The 26,962-nt window shown below is 59.3% G+C and overlaps 4 protein-coding genes and 1 long non-coding RNA gene across 7 annotated transcripts; 2 read left to right on the forward strand and 3 right to left on the reverse strand.

Moving 5' to 3' along the window:
* The first annotated feature begins 1,946 nt into the window (after positions 1–1,946).
* On the forward strand, positions 1,947–4,862 carry LOC136303761 (uncharacterized). The gene is made up of 2 exons (XR_010724289.1): positions 1,947–2,047; positions 2,943–4,862. It is a non-coding gene; the product is annotated as an uncharacterized lncRNA (long non-coding RNA).
* On the reverse strand, positions 4,846–18,183 carry DNAJB13 (DnaJ heat shock protein family (Hsp40) member B13). Of its 3 annotated transcripts, XM_066207314.1 has the most exons (8): positions 18,106–18,183; positions 17,500–17,603; positions 17,145–17,306; positions 16,643–16,800; positions 15,984–16,097; positions 15,362–15,475; positions 15,196–15,272; positions 13,724–14,831 (listed from the first exon to the last, which is right to left on the reverse strand). In XM_066207314.1, the coding sequence occupies exons 1-8, from the start codon at positions 18,171–18,173 to the stop codon at positions 14,678–14,680; spliced, it is 951 nt and encodes a 316-aa protein (XP_066063411.1). In that variant the 5' UTR covers positions 18,174–18,183; the 3' UTR covers positions 13,724–14,677. The 3 variants fall into 3 exon arrangements, with proteins under 3 accessions (XP_066063402.1, XP_066063411.1, XP_066063393.1); XM_066207305.1 differs by lacking the exons at positions 13,724–14,831; positions 18,106–18,183 and adding an exon at positions 4,846–5,579 and having other exon boundaries at positions 17,500–17,815; XM_066207296.1 differs by lacking the exon at positions 18,106–18,183 and having other exon boundaries at positions 17,500–17,815.
* LOC136285786 (loricrin-like) lies at positions 8,890–12,934 on the reverse strand. The gene is given in 6 exon segments (XM_066177315.1): positions 8,890–9,144; positions 9,892–9,983; positions 10,477–10,570; positions 10,573–11,474; positions 11,536–12,604; positions 12,887–12,934. Coding segments are annotated over 6 exon segments (2,460 nt in total).
* Positions 18,184–18,653: 470 nt separating the features above from the next.
* PAAF1 (proteasomal ATPase associated factor 1) lies at positions 18,654–25,995 on the reverse strand. Its single transcript, XM_066207285.1, has 12 exons — positions 25,579–25,995; positions 25,461–25,501; positions 24,906–25,009; positions 24,467–24,556; positions 23,349–23,447; positions 22,514–22,664; positions 21,252–21,446; positions 20,826–20,917; positions 20,431–20,546; positions 19,870–19,952; positions 19,548–19,630; positions 18,654–18,743 (listed from the first exon to the last, which is right to left on the reverse strand). Exons 1-12 carry the CDS (start codon positions 25,623–25,625, stop codon positions 18,666–18,668), a joined length of 1,179 nt encoding a protein of 392 aa, XP_066063382.1. The 5' UTR covers positions 25,626–25,995; the 3' UTR covers positions 18,654–18,665.
* Positions 25,996–26,953, forward strand: COA4 (cytochrome c oxidase assembly factor 4 homolog). The gene has a single exon (XM_066207363.1). It carries the CDS (start codon positions 25,996–25,998, stop codon positions 26,242–26,244), a length of 249 nt encoding a protein of 82 aa, XP_066063460.1. The 3' UTR covers positions 26,245–26,953.
* The last annotated feature ends 9 nt before the right edge of the window (positions 26,954–26,962 follow it).

The raw sequence follows: 26,962 nt of genomic DNA on the forward strand, positions 1-26,962 counted from the left end.
CGGCACGGGGACAGCAGCAGGCACGAGGCTCTGGGGAAGATGAGCAGCCTGTGCCGGGCTGCAGGGAAGGAGCTGCTGCCCCCGGAGCCTGAGCCGCAGGGGGAGCAGGGCATTTCCCTCTGGAGCGGAGAGACTCCGTGAGGAGTGCTCTGGCAGCCGTGTGCAGCCCAGCGGACAGAGAAGTTTCCAGGGCCGGCACGGAGGTGTTTGCGCTGCCCCAGCAGAGGCCTCTGGGATTGTCCATGGGTTTCCCTGACGCTTGTGGAGCTGCTGTATCCTCCTCATCTCCTCTGCAGGGCGCGGAACGTGGCTCGTGGGGCCCATTTTTGATCTCTTCCCCGCAGCCTGCCGTGGGAGCGCTGGCTGCCCCGCTGTTTGCCAGCCCTCCTCCCCTGCATCTCCCGCTGCCCTGGGACAGCCGGGACAGCCCGTCCGCCTCCGTGCCGGGCAGCCTGCGCTAATTTCCAGGGTGATTAACCGGGCCAGGGAGCGCGCAGGCGATGCCCGCCGGCCCCTCAGGCAGGGAGAGCTCCTGGCCCCGGCCCCCAGCGCACCCCAAAAGCCGAGCCCTGGCCCGGCTCCGGCTGGTTCGCGCTTGCCAGGCTGATCTGGGGATGCAGCCCGACCCTGGCTGCCCGTCCGGCAGGATCCAGCGGCGTGTGCAGCTGGGCGTTTTGTCATTCCCAGCTGAACCCCTTGGAGTGTGCCCACGTCATGGACGGGTGCCCGAAGGCGGTGCAGTTTCTGGTTCTTCCCCCTGCAGTGGTGGATGCACATTCCAGGGTAATTTCATGGCACGGGGCTCAGCCCGAGCCTTTCCTGTGCCCGTGGCTGGGGCTGAGACAAGGCTGTGGTGACCGCTTGGGCCGGGGAGGGCGATGTCTCTGTGTGTTCATTTGACTGCTCGGCTGGAAAGAGAACTCGGAAAGCTGCGTTGAATTAAAGAAACCTTTTATTAACGCGGCTTCAGCTGAACTTAGAGGAGACAGACATTCCTCACACGCATTAACTCCGGAGCATTTGCATGGAAGGCAACCGGCTCGGATCCTGCGGTGGGGATTTCCGAGGCGCCACACAACAGGTTTAATGTCTCCAGCTCATCACTTGAGCAGGCAAATCAGCACTTGCTAATTCTAGACGGAAATTGAAGCAAACAGCGGTAAACGGGTTTTCTAGCACCAAACCATGTAGTGCTTTCTCCTGTTGTCTCATGGAGTCTGTCACGGCAGCTGTCACTGACAGCCGCTTTCAGCGGAGCCATCCCGGTGACTTTGGTACTGATTTCCACCACGCCGAGGAACGGCACCTCCTATTTTATTGTAATCTTGTCCTAGCACGCGTATCTTGTTCCGTAGGGCAATATTGGGTGAGGAAGCCAGATGCGCGCATTTTGGAGTCATTTAGGTGTGATATTTGTGATTAACAAAGCAGAGGACGAAGACATTTGCAATGCAAGTCTGGCACATATTTATGTGTAGGTGAGGGATTTAAATGATGATGTGTTCGGCGTAATGCAACTTTATGCAGATGTAAGAGCTTAAGAAGTAATTAAATACGGTTTTCTCTGACAGTAATTAGAGGATCCTGAATGCTTCCACCATCGGTGGCCTCATCCAGGAATCAAATTGGGGCTGGGTGCGCCATTCGCAGCGGCAACTTTGTTTTGAAAGAGTAGAAAGGTAAAGCTGTTTTATTCGAGCATTTAAGATCGATTTCAAAGAAAGCCTGAGCTTTTCACGGCTGGCATCAGCACCTGGCGACCGCTCATCGCCCCATCGCTCTCTTTTCGCAGCTGATGGCAAGCGGAGCTCCGACAGAGCCCGAGGCGGGGCTGGCGGTGGGTTTGGAAGGCGGCCCTGCTGCCAGGGGTGGGGCCAGCCCGGGCTGCCGGTGGCGCGTCCCGGCCGCGGGCGGCGCCGACGGCAATTCCTGCGGACGGGCTGGAGCCCTGCGGGCGGGCGGGAGGAGGTTTGGGAGCCCGCGCCATGAGCGTTTCTGGGTTCGGAGCAGGAGCAGCTGTGTCAGGTGGAGCTAATCTGCGGGAGAGGTAAGGGTGGGATGTCTCCTATCCCCACACTGCGGATTGTGCCGGGAAGAAAAGCGCTTCGCGGGTCGGTCGGTGTTTCTCTCTGGGTGCTGGGAAGGCGTTTGGCACTGCGCGGGCGCCTTTGTGCCTGCCGAGGGACACGGGGGTTTTCCTTTCCCGTTCAGGTGTCTGAACTGGCTCGGGGGCTGCAGCCTGGGGGCAGGAGCAGGAAAAGGCAGCGGGAAGAGCCCAGCGGTTGAAGTTTGAGACTGAAGTGCTGCTGTTGATGGGGAACGGGAGGAGTTTGGCTTGGGGGGACTGAGGGAGGGGCTGGGACACATCCCCACGCCCAAGGCTGCCCTCACTCCGGAAAACCTCTGGCTCCTGCTGGGCTGTATCCGGGCAGAGCCCGTGTCCGGCACCCCGAGTGTCCAAGGGGATTCCCGGAGCTTGCTGGGGCGGCTGGACCGTCCTTCCAGGAGCCAGGTGAGGAGAGGGCGCTCACGGTCAGTAGAGCAGCCGAGACTTTTGGGGAAGGAGCCCCCGGAAACAGAAGCGTGTCCCCGTGGTGGAGCAGGCAGGTGCGGGCGGTCACTCCCGACGGCTCTTCGCTTTGGCTGCGGCTGCGCTTGGCCGTGGCGGGCCGGGGCTGCCTCAGCCCGGGCGTGGCTCGGGTTCTGTGCGCTCGCAGCCCCCGCAGAGCCCGCAGCCTCCCCGGGCTGCCCGGGAAGAGCCGCTCACACGGCGCGGTGAGCCCTCCGCTGTGACAGCCTGGTGTTCCGTGCGCTTCAGCGCCCGGCGGCTGCAGGGCGGAGTGCCTGGGGACAAACGTGTCTGGCCGGGGTCTGCCCGAGTTTGAAAGGAACGCACGGGCTCGGGAAAACACAACAGGTGCCGGAGATTTGTGTCCCGACAGGTGCCAGAAGTCTCCCTGAGGATCTCAGGAGCCGAGCCGCCCGGAGTCAGCGGGGACATCGGGAACCATTTCACACCCACAGCTTCACCCGTCACGCGGTTTGTAAGGACACCGGCGCACACCTTTCCTCTCAGTTTGTCTTTGCAGAGCCGGAGCGTGGGAGCAGCCCCTCGCAGCCTCTCGGAGCGGCCGATCAATCCAGAGGACAGAGCAGGGGCCGGCGGTTCCTATTAGCCGGGAATCGCTGCAGGGCCTCGCCCACGGCTGAGGAGGGCCCGGGTCTGCCGGCCTTCTCTTCCAGCTGGGAGATCCAAACCTGCGGGGCTTCAGAGACCTTGGCTCGAGTGTGAGTGTCCCCCCCGGGACCCCCGTGTCCAGCTGTCCTGGCTGCAGGTCCTGCGCTCCTGCCTGCACCTTCTGGACACCAAAGGCCACATCCCTGCTGCCTGGGCTTCCTATTCCAGTAATCCCAAATGAACTCAAGCACTCCCAGGTCGATTTAAATTACCTCAAGTAAACTCAGTCACGACCTAGAAATGACCCCAATGACCCAGAAATGACCCCAAAGTGACCCTGAATGACCCGAATGACCTAGAAATGACCCTGAACGACCTTGAACTGACCTCCAGTGACCTAAATTCGAGGTTTCAAACGACCTAAAGTAACCCCTGGAAAATCGAAAAATTCTCAAATGACCCAATGACCTAGAAATGACCCCAATGACCTAGAAATGACCCCAATGACCTAGAAATGACCCCAATGACCTAGAAATGACCTTCAACTGACCCCGGTGACCCGAAAATAACCTTGAATGACCCGAATGACCTAGAAATGACCCTGAACGACCTTGAACTGACCTCCGGTGACCTAATTTCGAGGTTTCAAATGACCTAAAGTAACCCCTGGAAAATCGAAAAATTCTCAAATGACCCAATGACCTAGAAATGACCCGAATGACCTAGAAATGACCCCAATGACCTAGAAATGACCTTCAACTGACCCCGGTGACCCGAAAATGACCTTGAATGACCCGAATGACCTAGAAATGACCCTGAACGACCTTGAACTGACCTCCAGTGACCTAATTTCGAGGTTTGAAACGACCTAAAGTAACCCCTGGAAAATCGAAAAATTCTCAAATGACCCAATGACCTAGAAATGACCCGAATGACCTAGAAATGACCTTCAACTGACCCCGGTGACCCGAAAATGACCTTGAATGACCCGAATGACCTAGAAATGACCTTCAACTGACCCCGGTGACCCGAAAATGACCTTGAATGACCCGAATGACCTAGAAATGACCCTGAATGACCTTGAACTGACCTCTGGTGACCTAATTTCGAGGTTTCAAATGACCTAAAGTAACCCCTGGAAAATCGAAAAATTCTCAAATGACCCAATGACCTAGAAATGACCCGAATGACCTAGAAATGACCCCAATGACCTAGAAATGACCTTCAACTGACCCCGGTGACCCGAAAATGACCTTGAATGACCCGAATGACCTAGAAATGACCCTGAACGACCTTGAACTGACCTCCGGTGACCTAATTTTGAGGTTTGAAATGACCTAAAGTAACCCCTGGAAAATCGAAAAATTCTCGAATGACCCAATGACCTAGAAATGACCCGAATGACCTAGAAATGACCCCAATGACCTAGAAATGACCTTCAACTGACCCCGGTGACCCGAAAATGACCTTGAATGACCCGAATGACCCCGAAATGACCTGGATCTGACCTCCAGTGACCCCTGTGACTTCAAGTTACCCTGATGAAGCTCTCAAATGACCTGGAGCACCCTGTACAAATGCTCCTTAATGTCTGTCAGAGCAGCCTGGGTTCCCAAATCAGCTCCTGTGATTCCCACAGACACAAGCTGAGATAAGTCTGATTTAGGTTTTTATTTTATTTCAATTATGAAAAAAAAAAAAAAAAGAAAAAAAAAAAAAAAAAAAAAAAAAAAAAAAAAGCAGCAGCAGCACTTTGCCCTTGTTGAGATGTTCCACAGCAAATTCCCATTCTGCTGATGAGCTGCTGCTGGTGCACTGTTGTTGGCACCTGCTGCTCTTCAGCCCTCAGCAGCCCCACGCCACAGCAGAGGGGTCCTCAGAGGGCAGGCAGGGTGTTCAGTGGGCCGGTGCCTTCTGTCCCTGCAGCCGCTGTCCCAAAAGCCCGGCCAGGTCCTTTGGGGTCTCTGAAACGCCCGTTTCTGGGACCGGCTGTGCCGAGACCGGAGCAGCCGTGACTCCAGAGGAGCTTCCTGGGCTGGATGTCGCTCTTCTCAGTTCCCCTGCGCCGGCTGCTGAGGAGGAGGTGGGTTCTCCATCCCCTGCTCCTGAAGGGAAAACCAGAGGTTACCTTGTGCGGTGTGTCCTCTCTCCCTGGCCGGGGGACATCTGCTCCTGATGGCAGAAGGGTCTGCTCTTCCTCTGAAGGTTCCGTTCTCATTACGGAGCTCTGCTGCTCTGGGCATCCAGCAGGCAAGGTGCTCGTGGTGCTGCAAGGCTCAGCTTGTTTCCAGGCAGGACTGCTTGGCTCCTTCCCCCGGGATGATGTCACTCAGGGGTCGTGCAGAGGGGTTTGATGCCATTAGCAGAGAGATTCCCCGGGGGGAGTTGCCAGAGACGAGTCCTGCAAGAGAGGAAGAACACTGCCTCACCTGTCTGAGCAGCTTATGGAGACGGTGACAGAACTCACACTTTGGGTTCGTCTCTTACTGCCACCCAAGACTGCCCAGGGACCTCAGGAGTCCCCACATCCCCTCCAGCAACCCCTGTGTCCTCAAGCAGCCCCTGGGGTTCTGCGCCCTCAGCTCCCAGGGAGCAGCAGCCCGTCTGCAAATCAGACTCTCCCACAGCTCCCCTCCCAGCCTGGTCCCTCCTTTCATCTCCTCTCCTCAGCAGCAGGATCTGAGCAAGCCAGAGAATTCACCTGGCTCAGGGTGGCCCTTCAGTTCTGCTGCGCACAGCCAGTACAGAGTCTTAACCTGGGTTAAAAACCCAAAAGCGACGAATGTTGTTCCACGGGAAAAGCACACACCAAGTCAGTGGACGCTCCTGGCCTCTCCCAGCCCTGTACAGCGAGTCTGGAGGGGATGGGCAGAGGCAGCTCTGGATGGAACACCCACAGTGGGAATTCCCATCCACACAGTCACCACGAGCGCCTGAATCAAATGCGCCTGCTCACCTTCCCCACGGAGCGAAAGAACATCTGAACATTTGTTCCCCCTTTGGCATAAAATTCCAGTCAGACACGGAAGTTCCTGGGACTACCAGGAAACACGTCTTGGCCCAGAGAGGGCTCCAGTGTGGTGAGCCCCTGGTAGAACAGCAGATCCTGACACCCTGAGCAATCTATTCGAATATTCCAGATCCTGACACCCCGAACAATCCACTGTCGTGTTCTTTTTTACAAATGGCACATGGATTCCTTCCCAGCTGCTGTCCCGTGGCTGCCCCTGCCCTCTGCTCCCGGGGCTCCCTGCACGTTTCCCCCTCAGGGCTTGTTCAGACTGTGCCATTATCCCTGCCTGTTCCTTTGCCTTCTCCTCAGCCCTTCCTTCACATCCGTCACACACCTGATGTGCCTTTCTGACCAATTCCTGCCACCTCTCCATCCCCTGCTCCCACTGCCCGGGGCCTCTCAGCCCCCACAGCCACCAAATTCTCTCCAAAATCACTCACCCCACCCATGGCGCAACCACAAGCCCTTCGTGTACCAGGCCAGCTTTGGTGACACGTTGTCTCTTATATGGCACCCCAAAGATGGTCCTGGACCCTACAGGGCACCCCAAAGATGGTCCCTGTACCCTACAGGGCACCCCAAAGCCGGTCCCTGTACCCTACAGGGCACCCCAAAGCCGGTCCTGTACCCTACAGGGCACCCCAAAGCCGGTCCCTGTACCCTACAGGGCACCCCAAAGCCGGTCCTGTACCCTACAGGGCACCCCAAAGCCGGTCCCTGTACCTTACAGGGCACCCCATAGCCGGTCCTGTACCCTACAGGGCACCCCAAAGCCGGTCCCTGTACCCTACAGGGCACCCCATAGCCGGTCCCTGTGCCCTACAGGGCACCCCAAAGCCGGTCCCTGTACCCTACAGGGCACCCCAAAGCCGGTCCTGTACCCTACAGGGCACCCCAAAGGCGGTCCCTGTACCCTACAGGGCACCCCAAAGCCGCTCCATGTACCTTCCAGGCACCCCAAAGCCGTCCCTCTCTCTCCCCCTCTCTCCCCCTCTCCTGCTTTTTTCCCTCCCTCCCTCGCTCCCTCCCTCTCTCTCTCTCCCGGGGTTGCCGCTCCCTCCATCCCAGGCCGATCCCGGCCGCATGGCCCGATGTTCCGGGCACGTTCAGCCGCCCCGAGCCGCCCCCACCATCCCCCGGTGAAACTCCAGTTTCAGCCCCGCGTTCCGGAGCTCGGGCTGTGCAGAGCCGTGTCCGTGCCAGGAGCCAAACCCTGCCCCAGAGGTGCTGCCCCAAGGCGGGAGAGACACCGGGACCCGTGTCAGGGGCGCTCACACCCACAGCTTCACCCGCGGAGCTGTTTGGAAAGACGGGAGCTTCCCTCCCGACCCTTGGCTTTGGCTCCTCACCACTGGATCGGCTCTTTCCAGACTAAAGCGGAGGAACGCATTTCCCCACTGCCAGGCACAGACAGCTTCGGTGTTTTTATAAAGCTCCTCTCTGATTCAGCCTCGGGGTTTACATTCTGCTTGGGGTTCTGCTAGAGAATAAACAAAGTGGCTCTGGTTCCTTGGGAAATAAAATCTACATTTTAGTTTGATTTAGTGCTGCTTCCCCAGACTTGCTCAGCAGAAGTTTCCTGAAGCAAACGGGTGTTCCAACACCTGAAATGTATACTCATCTCTGAGAGGAAAAGAAAAGACTCTGGAGCAAATAACCCACCACAAGGATGCAGCCAAGGGAATATATTTACGGTCAAAACAACGGCTTAGCAAACACTTCATTCGAGCAGAGGGGGGACGCAGACGTGTTGTTTTGATTTTCAGCCTTCTGATGACTGTTTACGTATTTTTAGTGGAGTTTCTCACAGATGTAACATAAACAAGTAGATTGTTTTCACACACCAGTGTGTAATAGACTTCTAAGATAACCACTGGGGTCAGAGGAGTACCCCCTTTGTCCTCCAATCCCAGACCAAACTCCAAATCCTATTTAAACCCCAAACCGACAACAAACGGCCTTTTTTCTTTCCTCACTTCAACCTGTCGGGTGAGTGTGGTTCTCTCGTGTCCCTACCGGCGACGCAGACAGGCTTTGAGACAAATAAATACAGGCAGCCCGCAGTGCCGAGGGGAGAGGGGCACCGAGACCAAAGGGGATTCTGTTCAAACACGGCCCGGCTCTCCGGGCAATCCGTGTAAACTTCTCCTTTGGTGCTGGGCCGGGGCAGCCAGCCCCACCCGGGTCTGTGCCGGGGCTGCTGCTCCCCACGGCCCCTCCCTGCCCCCAGAACAAACCCCGCTGCTGCGGGGAGACTGACGAGGCGTGATCGCGACCAAACGCTACCCGTGCGTCCAGGAACACACCGCACAGCTCCCTTCGGCACTCCCGCTCTCGTAAAACATTCCTCTTCGCTCCAACGACAACCACCGCAACAAACACCGAGAGCTCGCGGCAACTGCGGCGACAACCCCGACACGTTTGTGCCGAAAAGGCGCTTCCAAAGCGGAAAGCGCAGACTCACCCGTCCCTGCGGCAGCAGCAGCCGGAGTAACCGCGCTGATGCGGGACCCGCTCCGGCTGCGGGCTCAGCCGATCGCCAGGTGACACACGGGACGGGCTCATCAGCGCTCCGGCTCCCAAACGGCAGCGCTCCCGCCTTTGGAGTCTCCGCGGCGGATCCAGAGGGGCCGGGGGCAGGACGCCCCCCCGGAGCCCGGCAGACCTTGCCCCACACGCCGCCGCCCTCCCCCGGGGCTCAGCGCGGCCCGGCGGCGCCGACTCCACGCGTGGGGCGAAGGATGCGGGAGCCCGAGCGCTCCCTGCCGGGCTTCCCGGGCCGATGGGAGCCCCGGGCTCTCCCGGGGACACCCAAGAGCCCCACGAGGGGGGATCGGCCGCAGGCGGGACTCGATGGTGTGGCCGCCTGTGCTCCACTTGATCCTTTCGATCCGCTCTGGACGCCGCAAAGGGACAGCCCGCCCTCGAGATCCGTCCGGGCTCTCTCTAAAGCCTGCAACAGCAAAACAATTCTTTCTCTCACACACTCACGCCTGCCTGACAACAGCGTTCCTTCAGAATATTCAGGGCTGGCTTTGTGCTCTTCACAGCATCCTTTCACTTGCTGTCATTAATTCTTTGCATCTGCCCAAAGATTGCAGGTTTTTTTAATCTTCCCGAGCACCAAGTTATGCTGTTAATATGTCAATTGGCAGGTTGTGGTTGTCTTGGAGCAGAAGAACTTCTTTTTTAACATTGTCATGCTAATTTCACCACGGTGGGTCCCTTTCTGTGCTTCCCAAGTGTAAGTTTGGCTTCCATTTCCCTCCAGAAAGCCCAAGTGAGAATCAGATTCCATCACTGACACTGGGCTTGTCCCCTGCCAGTGCCAGCGGGGAGCTGCTGGAGAACCAGGAACAAACGTGCTGGAAATGAGGGAATTTGGGGACCCCCAGACATTCCTAAACTGTCCTTGTGCCTTGTATTTCAGGATAAAAATAATTTCCTTTTCACACAGCTGCCTTAAAAAAATAAAATCATAACTCAGCGGGGCAGAGGAATACAAACAAATGCATTTATTGGTGGACAACAGCTGTAAGGCCTGGAGGGACGGGACGAGGGGGACAGGACAGGACACCCCGCCCCGGACCCCCCTCCCAAGGAGGAGAGCCCCCCGGACCCCCGCCCCGAGCCCCCGGGGACACCCCAGTGTGATGTCGCGACAGGGGGAGCCCCGGCGGTGTCGGGCCGTGTGTTGAACCGGAGGGGGGGACCCGGCCCCGCGGGGGCTGCCAGGGACGGTGGCGGCGCCGGGCCCCGGCCCTCCGGGCTTTATCCGCCGGCGCCCCGTGGCTGCGGGAGAAGGAGGGAAAGGGGGACACGGGGAGAAGGGACAGCAGGGGACGAGAAGGGGGTCGGGGTGCGGAGGGAAGCGGGAGGGGAAGAGAGAGGGTGGGAAGGCAGAGGAGGGGGAGAGGGGGAATAGAAGGGGGCAGCGGGGTAGGGACAGGAGAGGAAGGAGCGGTGGGGTTTGAGGGGAGAGGAGGGAAGGGTCTAGGGGAGAAAGAAAGGGAATACGGGGAGAAGGAAGGGTAGAGAGGGGGATAGGAGGGGAGGGCGGAAAGAGGAGGGAAAGGGGTCGGCTTTGGGAAGGAGGCGGAAAGGGGGGAAAGGGAGAGAAAGAAGGGGAATAGCGGGAGGAGGAAGGAGGGGTAGAGGGGTGGACACGAGGGGAAGCCGAAGCCCGTTCTGTCCCGGGCTGCGGAGCCCGGACACGAGGGCCCCGACCACGACCAGCTCAGAGCGAGCCAACGGCGGCCGAGGCGTTTTCCGGGGCTTAAATCACCTCGGACCCGCCCCCGGTACCGCCCCGGGACCCGCACACCTGAGCCGGCCCCGGGCCCCGCCCCGTGCACCTGGAGCCCCGCCCCGGGACCGCCCGGCCCCGCCCCGGTACAGTCAGACCCGCCCCCGGTACCGCCCCGGTACACTCGGCCCCGCCCCGGTACACTCGGCCCCGCCCCGGTACACTCGGACCCGCCCCCGGTACCGCCCCGGTACACTCGAGCCCGCCCCCGGTACCGCCCGGCCCCGCCCCGGTACACTCGGACCCGCCCCCGGCCCCGCCCCGGTACACTCGAGCCCGCCCCCGGTACCGCCCCGGTACACTCGGACCCGCCCCCGGTACCGCCCCGGTACACTCGAGCCCGCCCCCGGTACCCTCGGCCCCGCCCCGGTACACTCGGCCCCGCCCCCGGTACAGTCGGACCCGCCCCCGGTACACTCGGACCCGCCCCCGGTACCGCCCCGGTACACTCGGGCCCGCCCCCGGTACCGCCCCGGTACACTCGGGCCCGCCCCCGGTACACTCGGCCCCGCCCCGGTACACTCGGGCCCGCCCCCGGTACACTCGGTACCGCCCCCGGTACACTCGGTACCGCCCCGGTACCCTCGGCCCCGTCCCGGTACACTCGGTACCGCCCCGGTACCCTCGGCCCCGTCCCGGTACACTCGGACCCGCCCCCGGTACCCTCGGCCCCGCCCCGGTACAGTCAGACCCGCCCCCGGTACCGCCCCGGTACCCTCGGCCCCGCCCCGGTACCGCCCGGTCCCGCCCCCGGTACAGTCGGACCCGCCCCCGGTACCGCCCCGGTACACTCGGCCCCGCCCCGGTACACTCGGCCCCGCCCCGGTACACTCGGCCCCGCCCCCGGTACAGTCGGACCCGCCCCCGGTACACTCGGACCCGCCCCCGGTACCGCCCCGGTACACTCGGGCCCGCCCCCGGTACCGCCCCGGTACACTCGGGCCCGCCCCCGGTACACTCGGCCCCGCCCCGGTACACTCGGGCCCGCCCCCGGTACACTCGGTACCGCCCCCGGTACACTCGGTACCGCCCCGGTACAGTCGGCCCCGTCCCGGTACACTCGGTACCGCCCCCGGTACCCTCGGCCCCGTCCCGGTACACTCGGACCCGCCCCCGGTACCGCCCCCGGTACCCGCGGACCCGCCCCCGGTACAGTCAGACCCGCCCCCGGTACCGCCCCGGTACCCTCGGCCCCGCCCCGGTACCGCCCGGTCCCGCCCCCGGTACAGTCGGACCCGCCCCCGGTACCGCCCCGGTACACTCGGGCCCGCCCCGGTACCGCCCGGTCCCGCCCCCGGTACAGTCGGACCCGGCCCCGGTACACTCGGGCCCACCCCCGGTACACTCGGGCCCGCCCCCGGTACACTCGGACCCGGCCCCGGTACACTCGGACCCGGCCCCGGTACACTCGGACCCGGCCCCGGTACAGTCGGACCCGCCCCCGGTACCGCCCCGGTACACTCGAGCCCGCCCCCGGTACCCTCGGGCCCGCCCCCGGTACCCTCGGGCCCACCCCCGGTACCCTCGGCCCCGCCCCGGTACAGTCGGACCCGGCCCCGGTACACTCGGGCCCGCCCCCGGTACACTCGGGCCCACCCCCGGTACAGTCGGACCCGCCCCCGGTACACTCGGGCCCACCCCCGGTACCGCCCCGGTACACTCGGGCCCGCCCCCGGTACAGTCGGACCCGCCCCCGGTACCGTCCGGCCCCGCCCCGGTACACTCGGGCCCGCCCCCGGTACCGCCCCGGTACACTCGGGCCCGCCCCCGGTACAGTCGGGCCCACCCCCGGTACAGTCGGACCCGCCCCGGTACCGCCCCGGTACCCTCGGCCCGGCCCCGGCCCCCGCCGCCGGCGCACCGAGCTCCCCGTGCCCGCGGCCGCCCCGCCGCTCTCGCCCTCGCTCTCGGTGCTGCCGGTCGCTCCGGCCGCCGCCCGGCTCCAGCAGCCCCGGCGAGCGGGCTCCGGGCCCGGCGGCGCCGCCACCGCCTTCGAGCGGCTGTTTCCGCTTGCCATCGGCGTCACGTGACTTCCGCCCTTCCCGCCGCCATCTTTGTTGCGGCTGAAGCCACTTCCGGTCGAGCCGCCATGTCGGTGGCGGCAACCCTAAGGACCCCCTGGTTACCGGCACAAGCGCCTGACTCAATCGACTGCCTTAACCCACCCGCTGCGCGGTTGAACCCACAGCCCGTGTCCGCGCACATGGAGACGGCGCGGAAAATGCGCCCGGGCGGCGCTGTGGTCGGGGTTTTGCGCAGGCAACCGACTAGACGCACTTGGGGTCCTTGCAGTTTTCCCGCCCTTTTGGCCACCATTTCTGGAAGGTCAAGCGCCTCGCGCCTCGCCGCCATCTTGAAACTGGCACACGAGACTTCCGGTTTTCCTCACCGCCATCTTTGTTGTGGCTGAAGCGACTTCCGGTCGCGCCGCCATCATGGTCGTGGCGCTCATGAGGACCCCCCCGGCTGTTGACGCAGGCGCCTGACTAAATCGACTGTCTGAACCCGGCCGCGGGCGGCTGAGCCCACAGCCCGCGCATCTGGAAACGCCGCGGAAAATTGCTCCCGGGCGGCGCCGTGGTCGGGGTGCCGCACGGGCAGTCGGCCTGACGTCCCTGAGGGGGGTCCTGGTCTTTTCCCGCCCTTTTTGCCGCCATCTGTGGGCGGTCGGGCGGCAGCGCTGCCCCCGCCGTGCTGCCCTCCTGTGGACGCGCCCCGGTACTGCAGCCCCGGCACGGCGCCGGGCGGGGCTCTCGGCCCGCGGTGCTGCCCTCCTGTGGACACGCCCGGGTACTGCAGCCCCGGCACGGCGCCGGGCGGGGCTCTCGGCCCGCCGTGCTGCCCTCCTGTGGACACGCCCCGGTACTGCAGCCCCGGCACGGCGCCGGGCGGGGCTCTCGGGCCGCCGTGCTGCCCTCCTGTGGACACGCCTCGGTACTGCAGCCCCGGCACGGCGCCGGGCGGGGCTCTCGGCCCGCGGTGCTGCCCTCCTGTGGACACGCCCGGGTACTGCAGCCCCGGCACGGCGCCGGGCGGGGCTCTCGGCCCGCCGTGCTGCCCTCCTGTGGACACGCCTCGGTACTGCAGCCCCGCCGGCGGGCGCGGCCCCGCGGACTCCGCGGAGCGATCGCGCAGCGGAGAACGCGCCCCAAACCTGCCCGGCCCCACGGACAGCGGCTGCGGGTTCGGCCACAGCGACACGGGCTCCTCCGGCCTCTCCGCTGGGGTAACCCCCGGGAAATGGCATTTCTGACAGCCCGGGGGCTGCCTGTGCCTGCTGGAACGGCGTGGAGGGGAAGGGGCGAATGCCAGAGTTCCTTTGGGATGATGGAGCTGCGGTGTTTGGGGATCTGAGATCTCAGCCGCGATCAGGACAATTCAAGTTTACATCCCCTAGAATTGGCTATTTATAACCCTCATCCCCACAGCCCCACTGTGGGAGACTTGAGGGAATTCCCCAGAATTCAGCTGATTTCACTCGCCCTGAGGAGAGGTTCCCGTTGATACTCTAAAGCAGGACAAGGGGGTGGCTGGACACACTCCGGGCTCGTGGTGAGGCCGGCCCTGTGCCCAGGGGCCTTTATCCCTCACCCAGGATGGGCTCACGGGTCTCTCCAAAGGGAGAGATGAGTGGGGCATGCCCCACTGAGCACCCACAAACCTGCCTTTGGCATGGGGGTATCCCCTGCCTCTTCCCTCAGCACTGCTCCTCCTGGCACAGCTTCCTGTTCTTCCTTACGGGCAATAAATCACCCCTATGGGGTCCAACTGCAGCGGGGTCAGAGCTTCCTCCCCTATTTAGGGCATTCTCCCAGCCCTGGAGTGCCACTGCAAAAAGCAACACAAGTGTTATCTGACCTCTCCCTGTGCTGTCAGGGCTCAGCTTCAGCAGGGACAGAATCTGGGATGAGGAAAATAAAGCACTGAGGCCAGTGGGTGCCTCCCTCCATCCCCCCAGATCCTCCCTGGGGCTGCAGAGCTGCTGCTGCAGGGTGGGAGGTGGAGAGCAGAGACCACAGAGGCAGCCAGGCCCGGGCCAGGCCTCAGGGCTCTTGTTTTAGGGTCACCCTGTGTCTCAGGGGTCCCAGCATTTGGAAGAACTTCTGCCCAGTCCCAGTGCTGGCTCCAAAGGTTTATTGGGGAGGGACAAGGGAGGGGGAGAGGGGAAAGGTCACTGTCCCTACGACTGGAGGATGCTTTTCAGGAGTGTTTTCACCTCAGGGCTGAGCCTCTTGGGGAAGAGGATGTCAAAGTAGATGCAGAGGTCCCCCTTGCGCTGGGGGTCCTGGGCCAGTGGCATTCCCTCCCCCGGCACCGTTTTGTAGTACTTGGGGCTGCCAAGCAAAGGAAGGGGCTGACAGGAGCTGTGGGACGATCCCAGCGTGGGAGCCACGATCCCCGGCCCCACCTGCAGAGCCCCACGAGGGTTTCTCAGGTTATTTGCCCCCCCAGCTTCAACCAGGGCCTGTCCTCCTCTCCCAGGCTCCAGCATCCACCTCATCCACCCACACCCAGCCCTCTCCTTGCCCCTGCTCCCAGCAACGTGGCCCCAGACCGGAGGAGCCCCCCACCGTGGGCATCCTCCTCCTCCTCCTGCAGCCCCAAACCCGCTGGAGAAGGCTTCGGAACACCCCGGTGCCAGGGAGGTTCCTCCCCAGTGCCCACTGACCTCTGAGCCCCGTGCCCCCCGGCACTTACTCCACGATGTCGTTGATGGGGATGTTCAGCAGCCTCCCGTCCAGCGTCCACACGTCCAGGGTGCATCCAGCCAGCGCCTGCCGGGCACGGAGCGGCCCCAGGAGCTGCTGCTGCTGCAGCCCCAGGGCCCCCGGGGGAAGCTCTGTGCCCTCACCCGGCCCTTTACCTTGGCCAGGGGGATGGTGGCAACATAGAGGAGGTTGTTGTCGATTCTTTTGAACCTTGGGTGAATCTTCTCTTGGACAACAAAGGTGATGTCAGCTGGGATGATGTTCGGGCCCTAATGGAGGGCAAAAAAGATCACACAATCGTGGAATGCCAGGATGGTTTGGGTTGGAAGGGATGTGGAAACTCACTCAGTTCCACCCCCTGCCATGGGCAGGGACGCCTCCCACTAGAGCAGGCTGCCCCAAGCCACATCCAACCTGTCCTTGGAAACCTGAGAATTATTTTATACAGGGAAAACTGACACAAATTCCTGCTCCTCTGTTGCTGTTTCCAGCTGGCTAGAGAGAAGGGAAGGGTACTGTCTTCCCTTAAGAGAAGAAGGAGTCTTTTATCCAAGATGACTGCTCAGCCAAGAGCAAATCCAAAACTGTTTCTGCCGGGAGGAAAACTGCCCCTTTCAATTATCTACTGGAACAGCCGCCCTGGGGGCCATGGAGTGTCCCTCTCTGGAGACATCCCAGACCCACCTGGATGCTGCAGGTGACCCTGCCTGGGCAGGGCAGTTGGATGATCCCCAGAAACCCCTTCCAAAGCTGACTCCGGTGTGATCCTGTGCTCACCTGGTCTCCTTCCTTCTCGAAGGTGATCCTGGTGCCGCGCTTCCATCCCGGCTGCACGTCAATCGTCAGGATCTTGTCCCTGATGGTGCTGGTCTGGCCGTCCTGGCTCATCACCTGGGGGAGCGCAGCGAGGGGCACACGCAGGGAGGGTCAGCAGTGCTCTGCTCACCTGGGGAAAGCTCTGAATCCCTCCAGGAATGGGGACTCCACTGCTGCCCTGGGCAGCCTATTCCAATGCCTGACCACCCTTTCCGTGCAGGAATTTTCCCTAATATCCAACCCAAACCTCCCCTGGCACAGCTTGAGGCTGTTTCCTCCTGTCCTAGAGCAGGAGAGACTCAGGGCTGGGACCAGGAGACTGGGGTAACGAGGAGGGAGACAGAGATCACCAAGGGCACACCAAGGAGACACAATGCAGTGTGAAAATGGAGTTACGGGAGCCCAGGACACACTGACCTCCTTCTCCACCCATCTCTGAGATCAGCCCTCACTTCCTACCCGCTCCCACATTGCCTCCCGTGCTGAATTCCCTTTGCCAGGCTGAGGGGGGAGAACACTGGTTCAGGTCCTGCTGGGTTTGGCGCTGATCCCTGCCTGTGACAAGCTCCTGGGACAGGGCCGTCCCCAAAATCCACCCCCTGCACCCCCAGAGCCCCTACCCTGCGGGAGATCTTGATCTTCTTGGTGCAGCCGTGGAACAGGTCCTCCAGGGACACGTAGAGGTCCCGCACGATGGGGGGGTCCTGCCGCAGGGCCCCCCGGCCCCGGGGCCCCCCAAAGGGCAGCAGCACCTCCGAGCCATCCTCGGCAAAGAACTCTGCGTGAGGGGCACAGGGACAGCCCCTCGCTGGGGTCACAGCTGGGGCGTCCTGGGGGGTCTTTCCCTCCCGTCTTCTCCCACCCAGAACCGCCCAAAGTTTTGATGGGAATCCCAGAAAGGGTCACAGGAGCAGCTGGGGAAAGCTGACAGCCTGGACATGCACCTCCAGGCCTCCCCCCCCCACCCAGGACTAGGGGAAGTCAGGATCTCTCCTCCAAGCACCAGAGGGATCTGAGAGCAGTTGGGCATTCCTGGGAAGCTTCATGCTCTGAGCTGGCAGCTGCCGTGGCATCACGGCAGCCGCAGAGAGACCCCAGCCACCCCCACGTCCCCCAGCCTACCTGCAAAGGGGTTGTCCCCTCCAAAGAACTCCCGGAAGACTTTCTCAGGGTTGTTGTGGAACACGTATCCGACGCTCCAAGGGTTGTCGCTCGCAAACTCCAAGGGGATCCCACCTTTGAGCCCCTCCTCCCCAAATTTGTCATAGATGCCTTTCTTCATAGCTTAGGGAACAAAGTGTTGGAAATTGAGAGTTAGGGTGGAGGCTGGAGAAGAGGGTTCCCAGCGACGGGGGGGATAGACATGGGAGTGTGTGCCATTTCCCAGCTGGGCTGTGGGTCACAGGGCTGGTCCTGCCAGGAATTCACACCCCCCTCCTGCCCCTGCAAGCAGTGCAAGGGAACACTCCCCACTTACGGTCGCTGAGCACATCGTAGGCCTCGGCCAGCTGCTGGAACCTCTTCGGCCCCCAGGGCTCCTGGCATTTTAATGGGTGGTACTTCAGGGCCAGCGTCCGGTAACTGAAGATCACAGCGTGCTTTGGGCTCGGGGGGACTTCAGAGCCAACCTCATTCCCGCCCCTGCCATGGGCAGGGACGCCTTCCACTCTCCCAGGCTTGGAGCAACTTCCAGGGATGGGGCAGCCACAGCTTCTCTTGGGAACTTGTGCCAGGACCTCACCCTCCCTTCCCCAGCCGCGACTTCCTTCCCAATATCCCACCATTCCCTGCCCTCTGGCAGTGGGAAGCCATCTCCCTGTGTCCTGTCCCTCCCAGCCTTGCTCCAGAGCAGAGAGGCTCCAGCCCTCAGAGTATCTCTGCGGCCCCCCCAGACCCACTGAAGGGCGCAGGAGTCACCCCATGCCCACATCCAGCCCCCGGACCCTTTTCCCCCTTCCCAGTCCCCGCTGTGGGGCGCGGGGGAAGCCCAGGGACAGCCACTCAGGGGGCCGCCCCGCTCCCACCGCCACCCCCCGGCTTCCCCCGCGGCCCGGGGGTCCCTCTGATGCCGGGAGTCCCTCACGCCTTCTTGATGTCGTCGGCGGTGGCCCCGCGGTCCAGCTCCAGCACAGCGTAGTAGTCCAGCCCCATGGCGTCCCGTTGCTAGAACAAGACTTCCGGTCCGCGCCGCGCGGGGCATCAAGGGAAACGTAGTTCTCCCGCTCACTTCCGCACTCGGCCGAGCCCGCTCAACCCTCACCCCTCATCTCTGTTCTTTTAAAAATCCCCAAGTTTTCCTGCAAACGCATGTATTAACACAGGTTTTATCAAAGCAGCGGTTTATTTCACTCCATACAGTGACAGTCACTTCCACTGCGCCCCCTCTCCCCCTTTATTTATTTCCCCCCACTACAAACAGCATTTTTTTTTTCCAGCCACAACACCATTGCAACACAAGATCCTCTCTAAATTAAAAATTGATCCCAGTTGTGTAGTAGGAAAAAAATATGACCTGTTACAAAAACGCTGTGTATGGAGCCTGGTCATCACAACAGCCTCAAACTTGTACGCACACATCCCAGGAAAATCAGCTTGGAAGAGCCTTTCTGACACCCTTCTCCTTTACTTGGCCCCTTCAAACACTTAAAGGTCAGAAAGTTGGTATCTCCTCACTAGCCCATCCCTGCAGCACGTGTAGATTTCCTTCTCCCAAGAAGCCACCTGAAGAAGGAGAAAAAGGCAGTATTTATACAAAGTGTTTTCCAGGTGATGCTTCCCAGTGAAATCCTCAGAGATGAGCTTTCCTTCTGGACTTTCACAAAGGGAAGAGGAGGGGAATGCCTCCTGGAACAACACTAGCTGGTTTTGAAAGACAGTTCCAGGTTTCACCAGAGTTTAGGGAGCAGATGTGTCCTCACACAAGGGCTCTTCTATCAGATCCAAAGGGAAAATAAAGTGTGGAAAAGCGTTACTCCTGCTTCGAGTCATACAGGTCAAACCTCAATCCCCCTGCGTGCTCATCTGGGGGGCCATGCTGGGTGGGAGATGGAGAACTGCACCGTGGAGCTAGGATGGGTTAAAAACAAGGGCCCATTTCCAGGCTGAGAGTCCAGGCCACACTCCCTGATCTGTGGGATGTCTGGAACACAGAGCAAGACCCCGTTCCTGGCCCCAAACCCCCCAGGGGACAAGATGGGTCAGGCAGCACCACTGCTTTTACCCTCAGGATTCTCCCAGCACCCTTTATTCACACTTTTCATAGGAACACAGCCCTGCCTGAGCTGCTCCAACTCCACCATTCCAGTCAGCTCCTGTGCAACGGAGATAAAGCCAGGGAATTCCTCAGAGGATTGGTTTATGCAAAATATTAGGATTATTCAGGTAGGAAAACCGAAGATTAGCTCAAAAGTCAACTGTGTGAAGGAACCTGCTGAGGTGAAAAACCTGAGGTAAAGGCAGCTGCCTCCTGCCTGGCACCAGCTTTCCCTGCCCACTTTCTCCTCAGGGATACCCCACGTTCCTCACCTTGTACACGGGGTCACAGTCGGCCTCGGTGAGATCCAGGACGTAATCCAGGTCTTGCTGAACAATGAAGCAGGTGCCATCCCCTGCAAGGAAGGCACAGCAGCCAATCAGTGAAACAAGCCATGCTCTTAATTACAAACAGAAATTCCATGGGGAAAAGGCTCCGGTGGGTGAGACGTGCCTTGGAGACCCCATTTTGGAGGGATATGAGGGATGTGGAGCGTGGAAATCCCAAAGCAAAGAGGCAAGAGGACAACGCCCAAAGAGCACCAGGCTCCTTGATTACAGGATTTCTGTGGGCACAAAACAGCCCTGGAATTACCTTGGCTGGCAATAAATCCATCTCGGTAAGGGAGCAGGGAAAGCACTGGTGCTCCTGACCTATGGATCACCTGGATTGGAGCACTAGGAAAAGGAGCAGAAACACGGGATTCAGATTGTTGTCCAGAGAAGCTGTGGCTGCCCCGGGATCCCAGCAGTGTCCAAGGCCAGGCTTGGAGTAACCTGGGATAGTGGAAGGTGTCCCTGCCCATGGGAAGGGGTGGAACTGGATGAGCTTTAAGGTCCCTTCCAACCGAAACCATTACAAAGACACGCAAGTGAGGGAAAGAAATGGGCAGTGATGGAGGCGGGAATATTGATGTTAAGAAGCTTTCTGTCAAATTTATCTACAGGTATGTGCACAGAGATGATATAAATATAAAATTACACCAATGTATATATTGCAATACACACAGCACATCAGCATAATGCAAGAGGCTCAGGAGCTCCTGGAGCAATGGGATGCACCCCTTGGAAGTGGCACTGCCTGGCAGCACCCTCTGCCTGACTCTCTTTTCCAACCAAAACACCGGTTGTTGGCTCCAGGCACTCACTCACTCACTTTGTGTTTCTCACATCCAGCTGGTAGATGTTCCCATCCTGAGTCCCTGCCAGAATGTAGGTGCTTGACAGGAATGTGCAGCAGTTGAAGGCGTCAGATCCAACAAAAAGGAACACCTGAGGATTTGGGAACAAACCAAGTGTCAGATGTGTGGGACACCCACAAGAGAGAAGCAACAATTTATTTAGAAGACAGTACAGCTCCCACTGTTTAATTTTAAATACTGACTTCCCTGTTCCCAAGTTAAATCCTGAGCAATTTTTACTCCTCACATAAAAATCTGGCCAGGAGAAAAGAGAGACAGCATCCCTTTATTGCACCAGGTTATGGCCTGGCCTCTACTTTAATCTGGCTCAATTCCCCATCCCAGTGCTCTGACAGTCCCAGATCCTTACTGGCTGCCTGCTCTGCAGTCCCACTCCTTGAAGTTTCTTGTCCTCTCGAGCCAGCAGCAGGATTTTCCCTTCTGTCCCGACCTCACGTTCACCTGGCAAAAGGACAACGGGTAATTCCAGCGGCAGCTACACAACAAATCTTGGTGGGATCAGAACTCAACAGCTTGGATCACCCCAGCTGAATTGTGGCAAGATTCCTCCAGATCCCATGACACCAGGAAAGCCAGTAACCACACAGAGCTCAGTCTTCATCACTCAAACCACTTGATAGGGCTGAATTCCACACAGGTCTGGAGCGCTCTGTTCCCTTTCCCAAGGTGGTGCAAGGGCACAGAGCAGCATTCCAGACACTTGGGATTACTGGTGACAAAGCTAAGCAGTTTGGGCCAGGGAAAGGAAGGGGGATTTTAAGGAGAGGCCTCTTACTGGGAGGTTTCTCGGGCGTGCCCAGGTTCAGGGAGCTGTCGGCGGTGCCCACGGCGATGCCGTTGACGGGAGAGCCGCAGTCGGCGATGACGCCCAGGCAGGCAGACTTCCCGCAGTCCCAGAGACGGGCAGTGCCATCCCTGGAGCAGGACAGGACATTCCTTCCCCGATCCACAATGGCAGTGTCCAAAATACCTGCGTGAAACCAAAGACTGTGTTCATACAGACACAAAAAGCACCTGATTTCCCAAGCTGAATTCGACTGTTGGCTTCAGGCCACCATCCCCAGTGACAGCAGTCACACACAGACAAGTTGTGCTTCCAGAAAAAGGTGCCTGTGGAAGGCAGCAGCTCCCAGAAAACCTCACAGAGCGGAACCACCATCTGGCACAAAGGGAAGATATTATCAATCAAATGATCAGCAACACCTCACCTCAGCCCGAGCAGCTGCTGCACAAAATTAACCTCTAATTTGTGCAGAAAAGAGCCTGGCACTTTTAAATGTTCCCATGTCCACCCCTGGATAATCCCAAAAGCAGCATCCCTGTTATCCAGCTACAGCAACTTCCAACAAGCAGTGTCTGCTGGCACTAAGATCCCTCAACCACTTTATTTTACTGTGGGCTCTCAAATTTAAGTCTGAGAAATGACAGTGGCTTTCTTAGCAGAGAACAGTCAGGTGGTCAGAAGGTTTAATTGGCACTTTCCCTGCAGAAGCTCGAAGGACAGGATAAGCCAAGCAAACAGACTGCAGCAGTTTGGGCTGGAGGAATAAGCAGTGACTGAAGTCACCTTGAGAGTGACTGGCAGCATCACTCTGAGCAAGGTTCTGCCACACCACCTGGTTCGGTATGGGGACATCTCTGCAAAAGCATTTTCAATGCACACAAATAGATTACAGAACTTGGCACGGGTGGGAAGGGAGCTTGAAGATCAAGTTCCAGTCCCCAAATCATGTAAAAACAATGGCAGGTTCAGCACAAGGTGGGTTTTTGAGTTAATCAAGTCTAGGGCAGTCAGCCATGGGGTTTATTAACCTCTCAATCGAGCCGAGCCCAGCACTTTATGGGACAGGGAAAACCAGAGCCTGGACACAGCAACTGGAAGCTCAGGGAAGAGATAATTTGGGGTAGCATTTGGGGCATCTGATGCCACATTCCAGACATCAAACAGAGAGTGCAGCAGGCTGGCAACTGGGCATCAGCCCTGGAGTGCAAGGCAAGTACACACACAGCAAATGAAGCACTTTAAGGGCTCTGTACCTCCTTTGTGACCTTTAAATGTCACTACACAGCTGGCATCTTCTGCCGACCAGACCTTTAGCTGGGCATCCATTCCCCCACTCAGAACCACGAGGCCCGATGGGAAAAACCTGCAACAATTCACATCATACACATGGCCTTCCAAAAGTCTCTGGAAAAACAAAGAACTACATGCTAGTTCCATTGTCATCGTCCTCGTGCCGAGCAGCTGTTGAGTTATGACACTGCAAAACTTGGTATTCCCACATGGGCAAAGGATTAAACTCAAATCCTCTGGGTCTGCATTGCTGGAATGGACTGGTCTGAATTTGAGGCAGTTAAAGAGGTGACTTCGGGCTTCCCTGAACCATTTGTGGAGCTAACTGCATGGCAAAAGATACTACTTTTGCTTCTAATTACAGGTTAAAAGTCTTTATCTTCTAATTACAGGTCATATGTTTTTATCCTCTGCCAAACAAGGAGCTGACAGGTCAAGCTCCACAAGAAGGAGTTTTCCCCCTTTACTGGGAAAGCCACAAGCCAGGATGTAGCTAATCCAGCACCAAAATCTTTTTTCCTCCCCTCTTCTCTCTTTCACAAGAAATTCAGTGCTTTTTACCACGCAGGATAGGGGCTGTCAGTGACCTGTTATTCCTGAGTACCTCTCTGAGCAACATCACCCTTGGGAGAAGCCACCTTTTCCAACAGATTTGACTTAAAGCCTCCAAGACGCCCAATTTCAATCAGCTTGTCATTAAAAAGCCAAAATCTTCACAGGATGGGGACAACCTGACCAAAGTCATGGCCTACAGGAATGTCACAGACAACACAAAACACCCAAGCCAGATGCTCTTACTCTTATTTCTCCATTTGCAGCCTGCCATATTTTCATGGTCCCATCCGTGCTGGTAGACACACCGAGTCCTCCACCACTGGAAATATCAAGGCAGGTAATCTGCAGGAAGGCAAAAGCATCAAGAATTAGCTTTACATAATTCTGTATAAGAAAATTTCTGCACAAGAGCCTAGTTCTGCGCAGGGGGAGACCTGCTAAGTACATTCTCTGCCTGTGGCTCCGCAAGGCAAGGAGAAAAAGGAATGCTGAGGCAGAAGCTTGCACAAGCAGCAGTTGTATTCCAGATTTATCCCAGGCAGAAGGGAAATCTGGACTTTTCTAACAGGTCCCGTAAAGAGATGACAAGTAAGAAAACAGCTCACAGTCACTGGCCAGACTCACAGGCCACAGTTTGAGATAGTTGTGAAGCCAAATTCACAGCCTAAATTTGCTGAAACACTGAACCAAAACTAGTTCTTTATATGAACTTGGGGCCCCTCACTGCAAGAAGGACACTGAGGGGCTGGAGAATGTCCAGGGCAGGGAATGGAGCTGGGGAAGGGTCTGGATCCCCAGGAGAGGCAGAGGGAGCTGGGAAAGGGGCTGAGCCTGGAGAAAAGGAGGCTCAGGGGGGACCTTGTGGCTTTTGAGGATTCTGGACTCACCCTGAACACTGGAAAAAGCAGATTGTTGTGTCTGCTTTGTCTCCTCACTCTGGTCTACATCACCTTTGGGGTCTACATCACCTTTTAGAGCTACAAAAGAGTTTATTGGGCAGGTCTTTCAGAGACGGGATAAGGATAAGTGGCATGGAAGGTGGGAGAAAATCAGCCAGGTTTTGAAGGAGTAATTTCTCAGTAAATTGTTCTTATCTCAACCCCTGATCTTTGTCTTTCGTGCCTCTGATCCCCCTTTACATCCTGCTGCATGGGGAGAGGGGAAGGAGTGAATGGCATGTGCTCCGGAGTGTTTCAGTGGGAACACCATTCCTAAACCACAAGATCACAGTTCCACGCCCATTGCAACCCCTCACACACAGATCCACACTCCAGGCCACCCCTCACTGGGAGGACATGGCAGACAGGGATGTGAGGGCTGCCAGTGACAACCAGAGATTCCCACCTCACAAGGTTACTCACACTTTTCTGATGAATCCTACAAAAACTTGTGTATGGAGCCAGGAACTTTGTGGACGCATTTTCGTGAGGACAAGAAATGAGGATGCTTTTCTAGGGGAGGAAACAAGGAAACAAGGAATTAGAAGTGCTGTCAGTCCTGAAACAGAGCTTGCCAAGCTAGAACTGTGGCCTGGACCCAGCTGTGGGATCCCAGAGCCCAAAAAGCGATGGCAGGGTCAGTGTGGGGTTCATCTCAGGATGCAGGTGGGAAGGGATGGCTGCTCCAGCCTGGCCAGCCACAGCCCGTGGGATGGCAGGGATCAGCTCCAGGGCTCTGCACAGCGGGAGGCTCGGGATCGTGGGACAGGGCTGTGCAGGGAGCGGGTGACCCCTCAAGCTGTCAGAGCGGCCCCTTTGTGCCCGGGGCTGGTCACCAACCCCTCCCGCCCAGCCCTGGCACCTTGGTGACTTCCCCGACCACGAATCCCTCGGAGGCCACGATGTCTGGGACGCCGTCGGAGCTGAGCCCGCGCCGGGTGACGCTGCCATAGAGGGTGGGCTTCCCTGGGGGACAGCAGCCGTCAGCTCCAGCGCCCCAACACCCACGGGCACCCCAAGCGTCCCCCTCCCAGCTCAGAGGGACCCCAACCACCCTCACCCACAGGGAACTCAAACACCCCCATCCCCTCCTAACCTAACCCCCGCAGGGCCCCCAGACGACCCCACCCCCTTCCAAACCAAAGGGATCCCCAAACCACCCCAATCCCTTTCAAAGCAAGGGCCGCCCAACCAGCCGCAGCCCCGTTTGAACCGCAGGGCACCCCAGCATGCCCGATCCCTGCTGACACACGGGACATCCTCCCCGCCAGCCCCGATCCCACAGCGTCCCCCAACCAGCCCCACCCGTCTCTGCTCCCCAGGCTCCTCAAACACCCTCCACCCCCAGAACCGTCTCCATCCTCCCCGATCCCCGCTGATCCCCGCGGCTCCCTGGAGGCCCCTCCAGGCCACTCACCGGGGCTGCGGCAGCTCAGCCAGGCCTCGCCCTCGTCCCTGCTGCAGAGAGAAAAAGCGGCCGTGAGCGGGGCAGGGAGCGGGGCAACGACAGGGACAAAGAAAGGAACCGTTCCCACCTCAACGCCCGGCTCCAGTCGCTCTGGATCCGCAGCGTCGCCGCCATACTTGCCGAGGTAACTGCACTTCCGCCTCCTTACTTCCCGTCGACCCCGGCGGGAGCGGAAGAGAAGAAACCCGCCAATCCACGAGCGGCGCCGCGGCCGCGCCACGTCCCGGAAGTACCGTGCCGAGCTCCCGCCTTAAAGCGGCTGCGCTGCGCTGGTATGGGGGCTGCCTGTCGGGAAGGGGGGCACCCATGGGTGGGGATCGCGGAGAGTGCGGGACATCCCGGGGAACCGGGACCTTCGGGAGGTGAAGGGCGGGGGCCGAGGAGGGTGCTGGGCACCCATGGCGGGGATGAGGTGCAGGGGGACGGTGCAGAGGACTCCGCGCGCCCCCAAGGCCACCGGCACCTCCCTCGTCCGCAGCTCTCCATGGCCAAGGCCGGGCACGCCTGGAGCCGCCCGGCGGCGGGGCAGGGCGAGGCCGAGGAGGACGAGGATCCCCTGGACGCCAGGATCGCGCGGACCGGCTGCCTGGAGCAGCACCGGCAGCTGCAGGAGTGCATGGCGGAGCGGCAGGACTGGCGGCAGTGCCAGGAGCAGGTCCGAGCCTTCGGCGCCTGCATGGCCCGGCGGCAGCAGCGGCAGCGCGGGCCCGGCCCGGCCCGGCCCACGGACTGACAGCGCCCGGGCTGCCCCCTTTTCGGTTTTATCTCTCTCCAACTGCTTGGAAACTCCACGTGGAATTGTTGGGAAATTAAATCTGGCGTTTGTCATTCCTCGGCTTCATCTGTGCCAGTGGGATAACTGCAGGTTGGGAGGGGTGGCTGGTTTGGAGCATACAGCATCAAGCCGTGCCACGGCAGGTTCAGGTTGGATATCAGGAGGAATTTCTTCATGGCAAGGGGTTTTAAACATTGGAAGGGACTGCTCAGGGAGGTCTGGAGTCCTCATCCCTGGGGGTGTCCAAGAACAACTGGACGTGGCACTCAGTGCTCTAGGCTGGTGACAAGGTGGGGATTGGGCACAGCTTGGACTCGATGATTCCAGAGGTCTTTTCCAACCAAAATGATTCTGTGGCTGTGGATTTCCAGCCCAAAATGTCCCATTCCAGGAGCACTGACAGCACTCAGGCTGGGTCTTGGCTCCAGAAGAGCCCTGCTATGGATTTTTACTCTCTGTCCTCTGTGCCATCCTAAAGCTTTCCCCACCAGCGATAACCTCATGTCCCACAGGATGGGATTTATCTCCTGGGAAGCCACAGAAAAATTAGGAGTGTGAGAAAAAGGGATTCCCATCTGACCATCACTTGCTGGCAAATAAGCCATGAGAAAGAAAATAAAATTGCTTTTTGTATGGCTTTTGCCAGCAGGAAGGTTCCAGGCTGTTTCTCAGGGAT

Source organism: Chamaea fasciata, unplaced genomic scaffold, assembly GCF_029207755.1.
Source record: "Chamaea fasciata isolate MVZ Bird 193981 ecotype frontalis unplaced genomic scaffold, bChaFas1.0.hap1 SCAF_2, whole genome shotgun sequence".
Taxonomy (NCBI): Eukaryota; Metazoa; Chordata; class Aves; order Passeriformes; family Sylviidae; genus Chamaea; species Chamaea fasciata.

What these genes read in the sequence shown, in the direction of transcription:
- COA4 (XM_066207363.1), top strand. Translation starts at nt 25,996, where the DNA reads ATGGCCAAGGCCGGGCACGCCTGGAGCCGCCCGGCGGCGGGGCAGGGC.
- DNAJB13 (XM_066207296.1), bottom strand. Translation starts at nt 17,806, where the DNA reads ATGGTGGGATATTGGGAAGGAAGTCGCGGCTGGGGAAGGGAGGGTGAG. An exon ending in CTACGATGTGCTCAGCGACC is followed by an intron (nt 17,307 to 17,499) that starts GTAAGTGGGGAG and finishes TTGTTCCCTAAG; the next exon opens with CTATGAAGAAAGGCATCTAT. An exon ending in CCCATCAACGACATCGTGGA is followed by an intron (nt 14,832 to 15,195) that starts GTAAGTGCCGGG and finishes TTTGCTTGGCAG; the next exon opens with CCCCAAGTACTACAAAACGG.
- PAAF1 (XM_066207285.1), bottom strand. Translation starts at nt 25,625, where the DNA reads ATGGCGGCGACGCTGCGGATCCAGAGCGACTGGAGCCGGGCGTTGAG. An exon ending in ATTTAAAGGTCACAAAGGAG is followed by an intron (nt 21,447 to 22,513) that starts GTACAGAGCCCT and finishes GGTTTCACGCAG; the next exon opens with GTATTTTGGACACTGCCATT. An exon ending in ACTGTGACCCCGTGTACAAG is followed by an intron (nt 18,744 to 19,547) that starts GTGAGGAACGTG and finishes CTCCTTCTTCAG; the next exon opens with GTGGCTTCTTGGGAGAAGGA.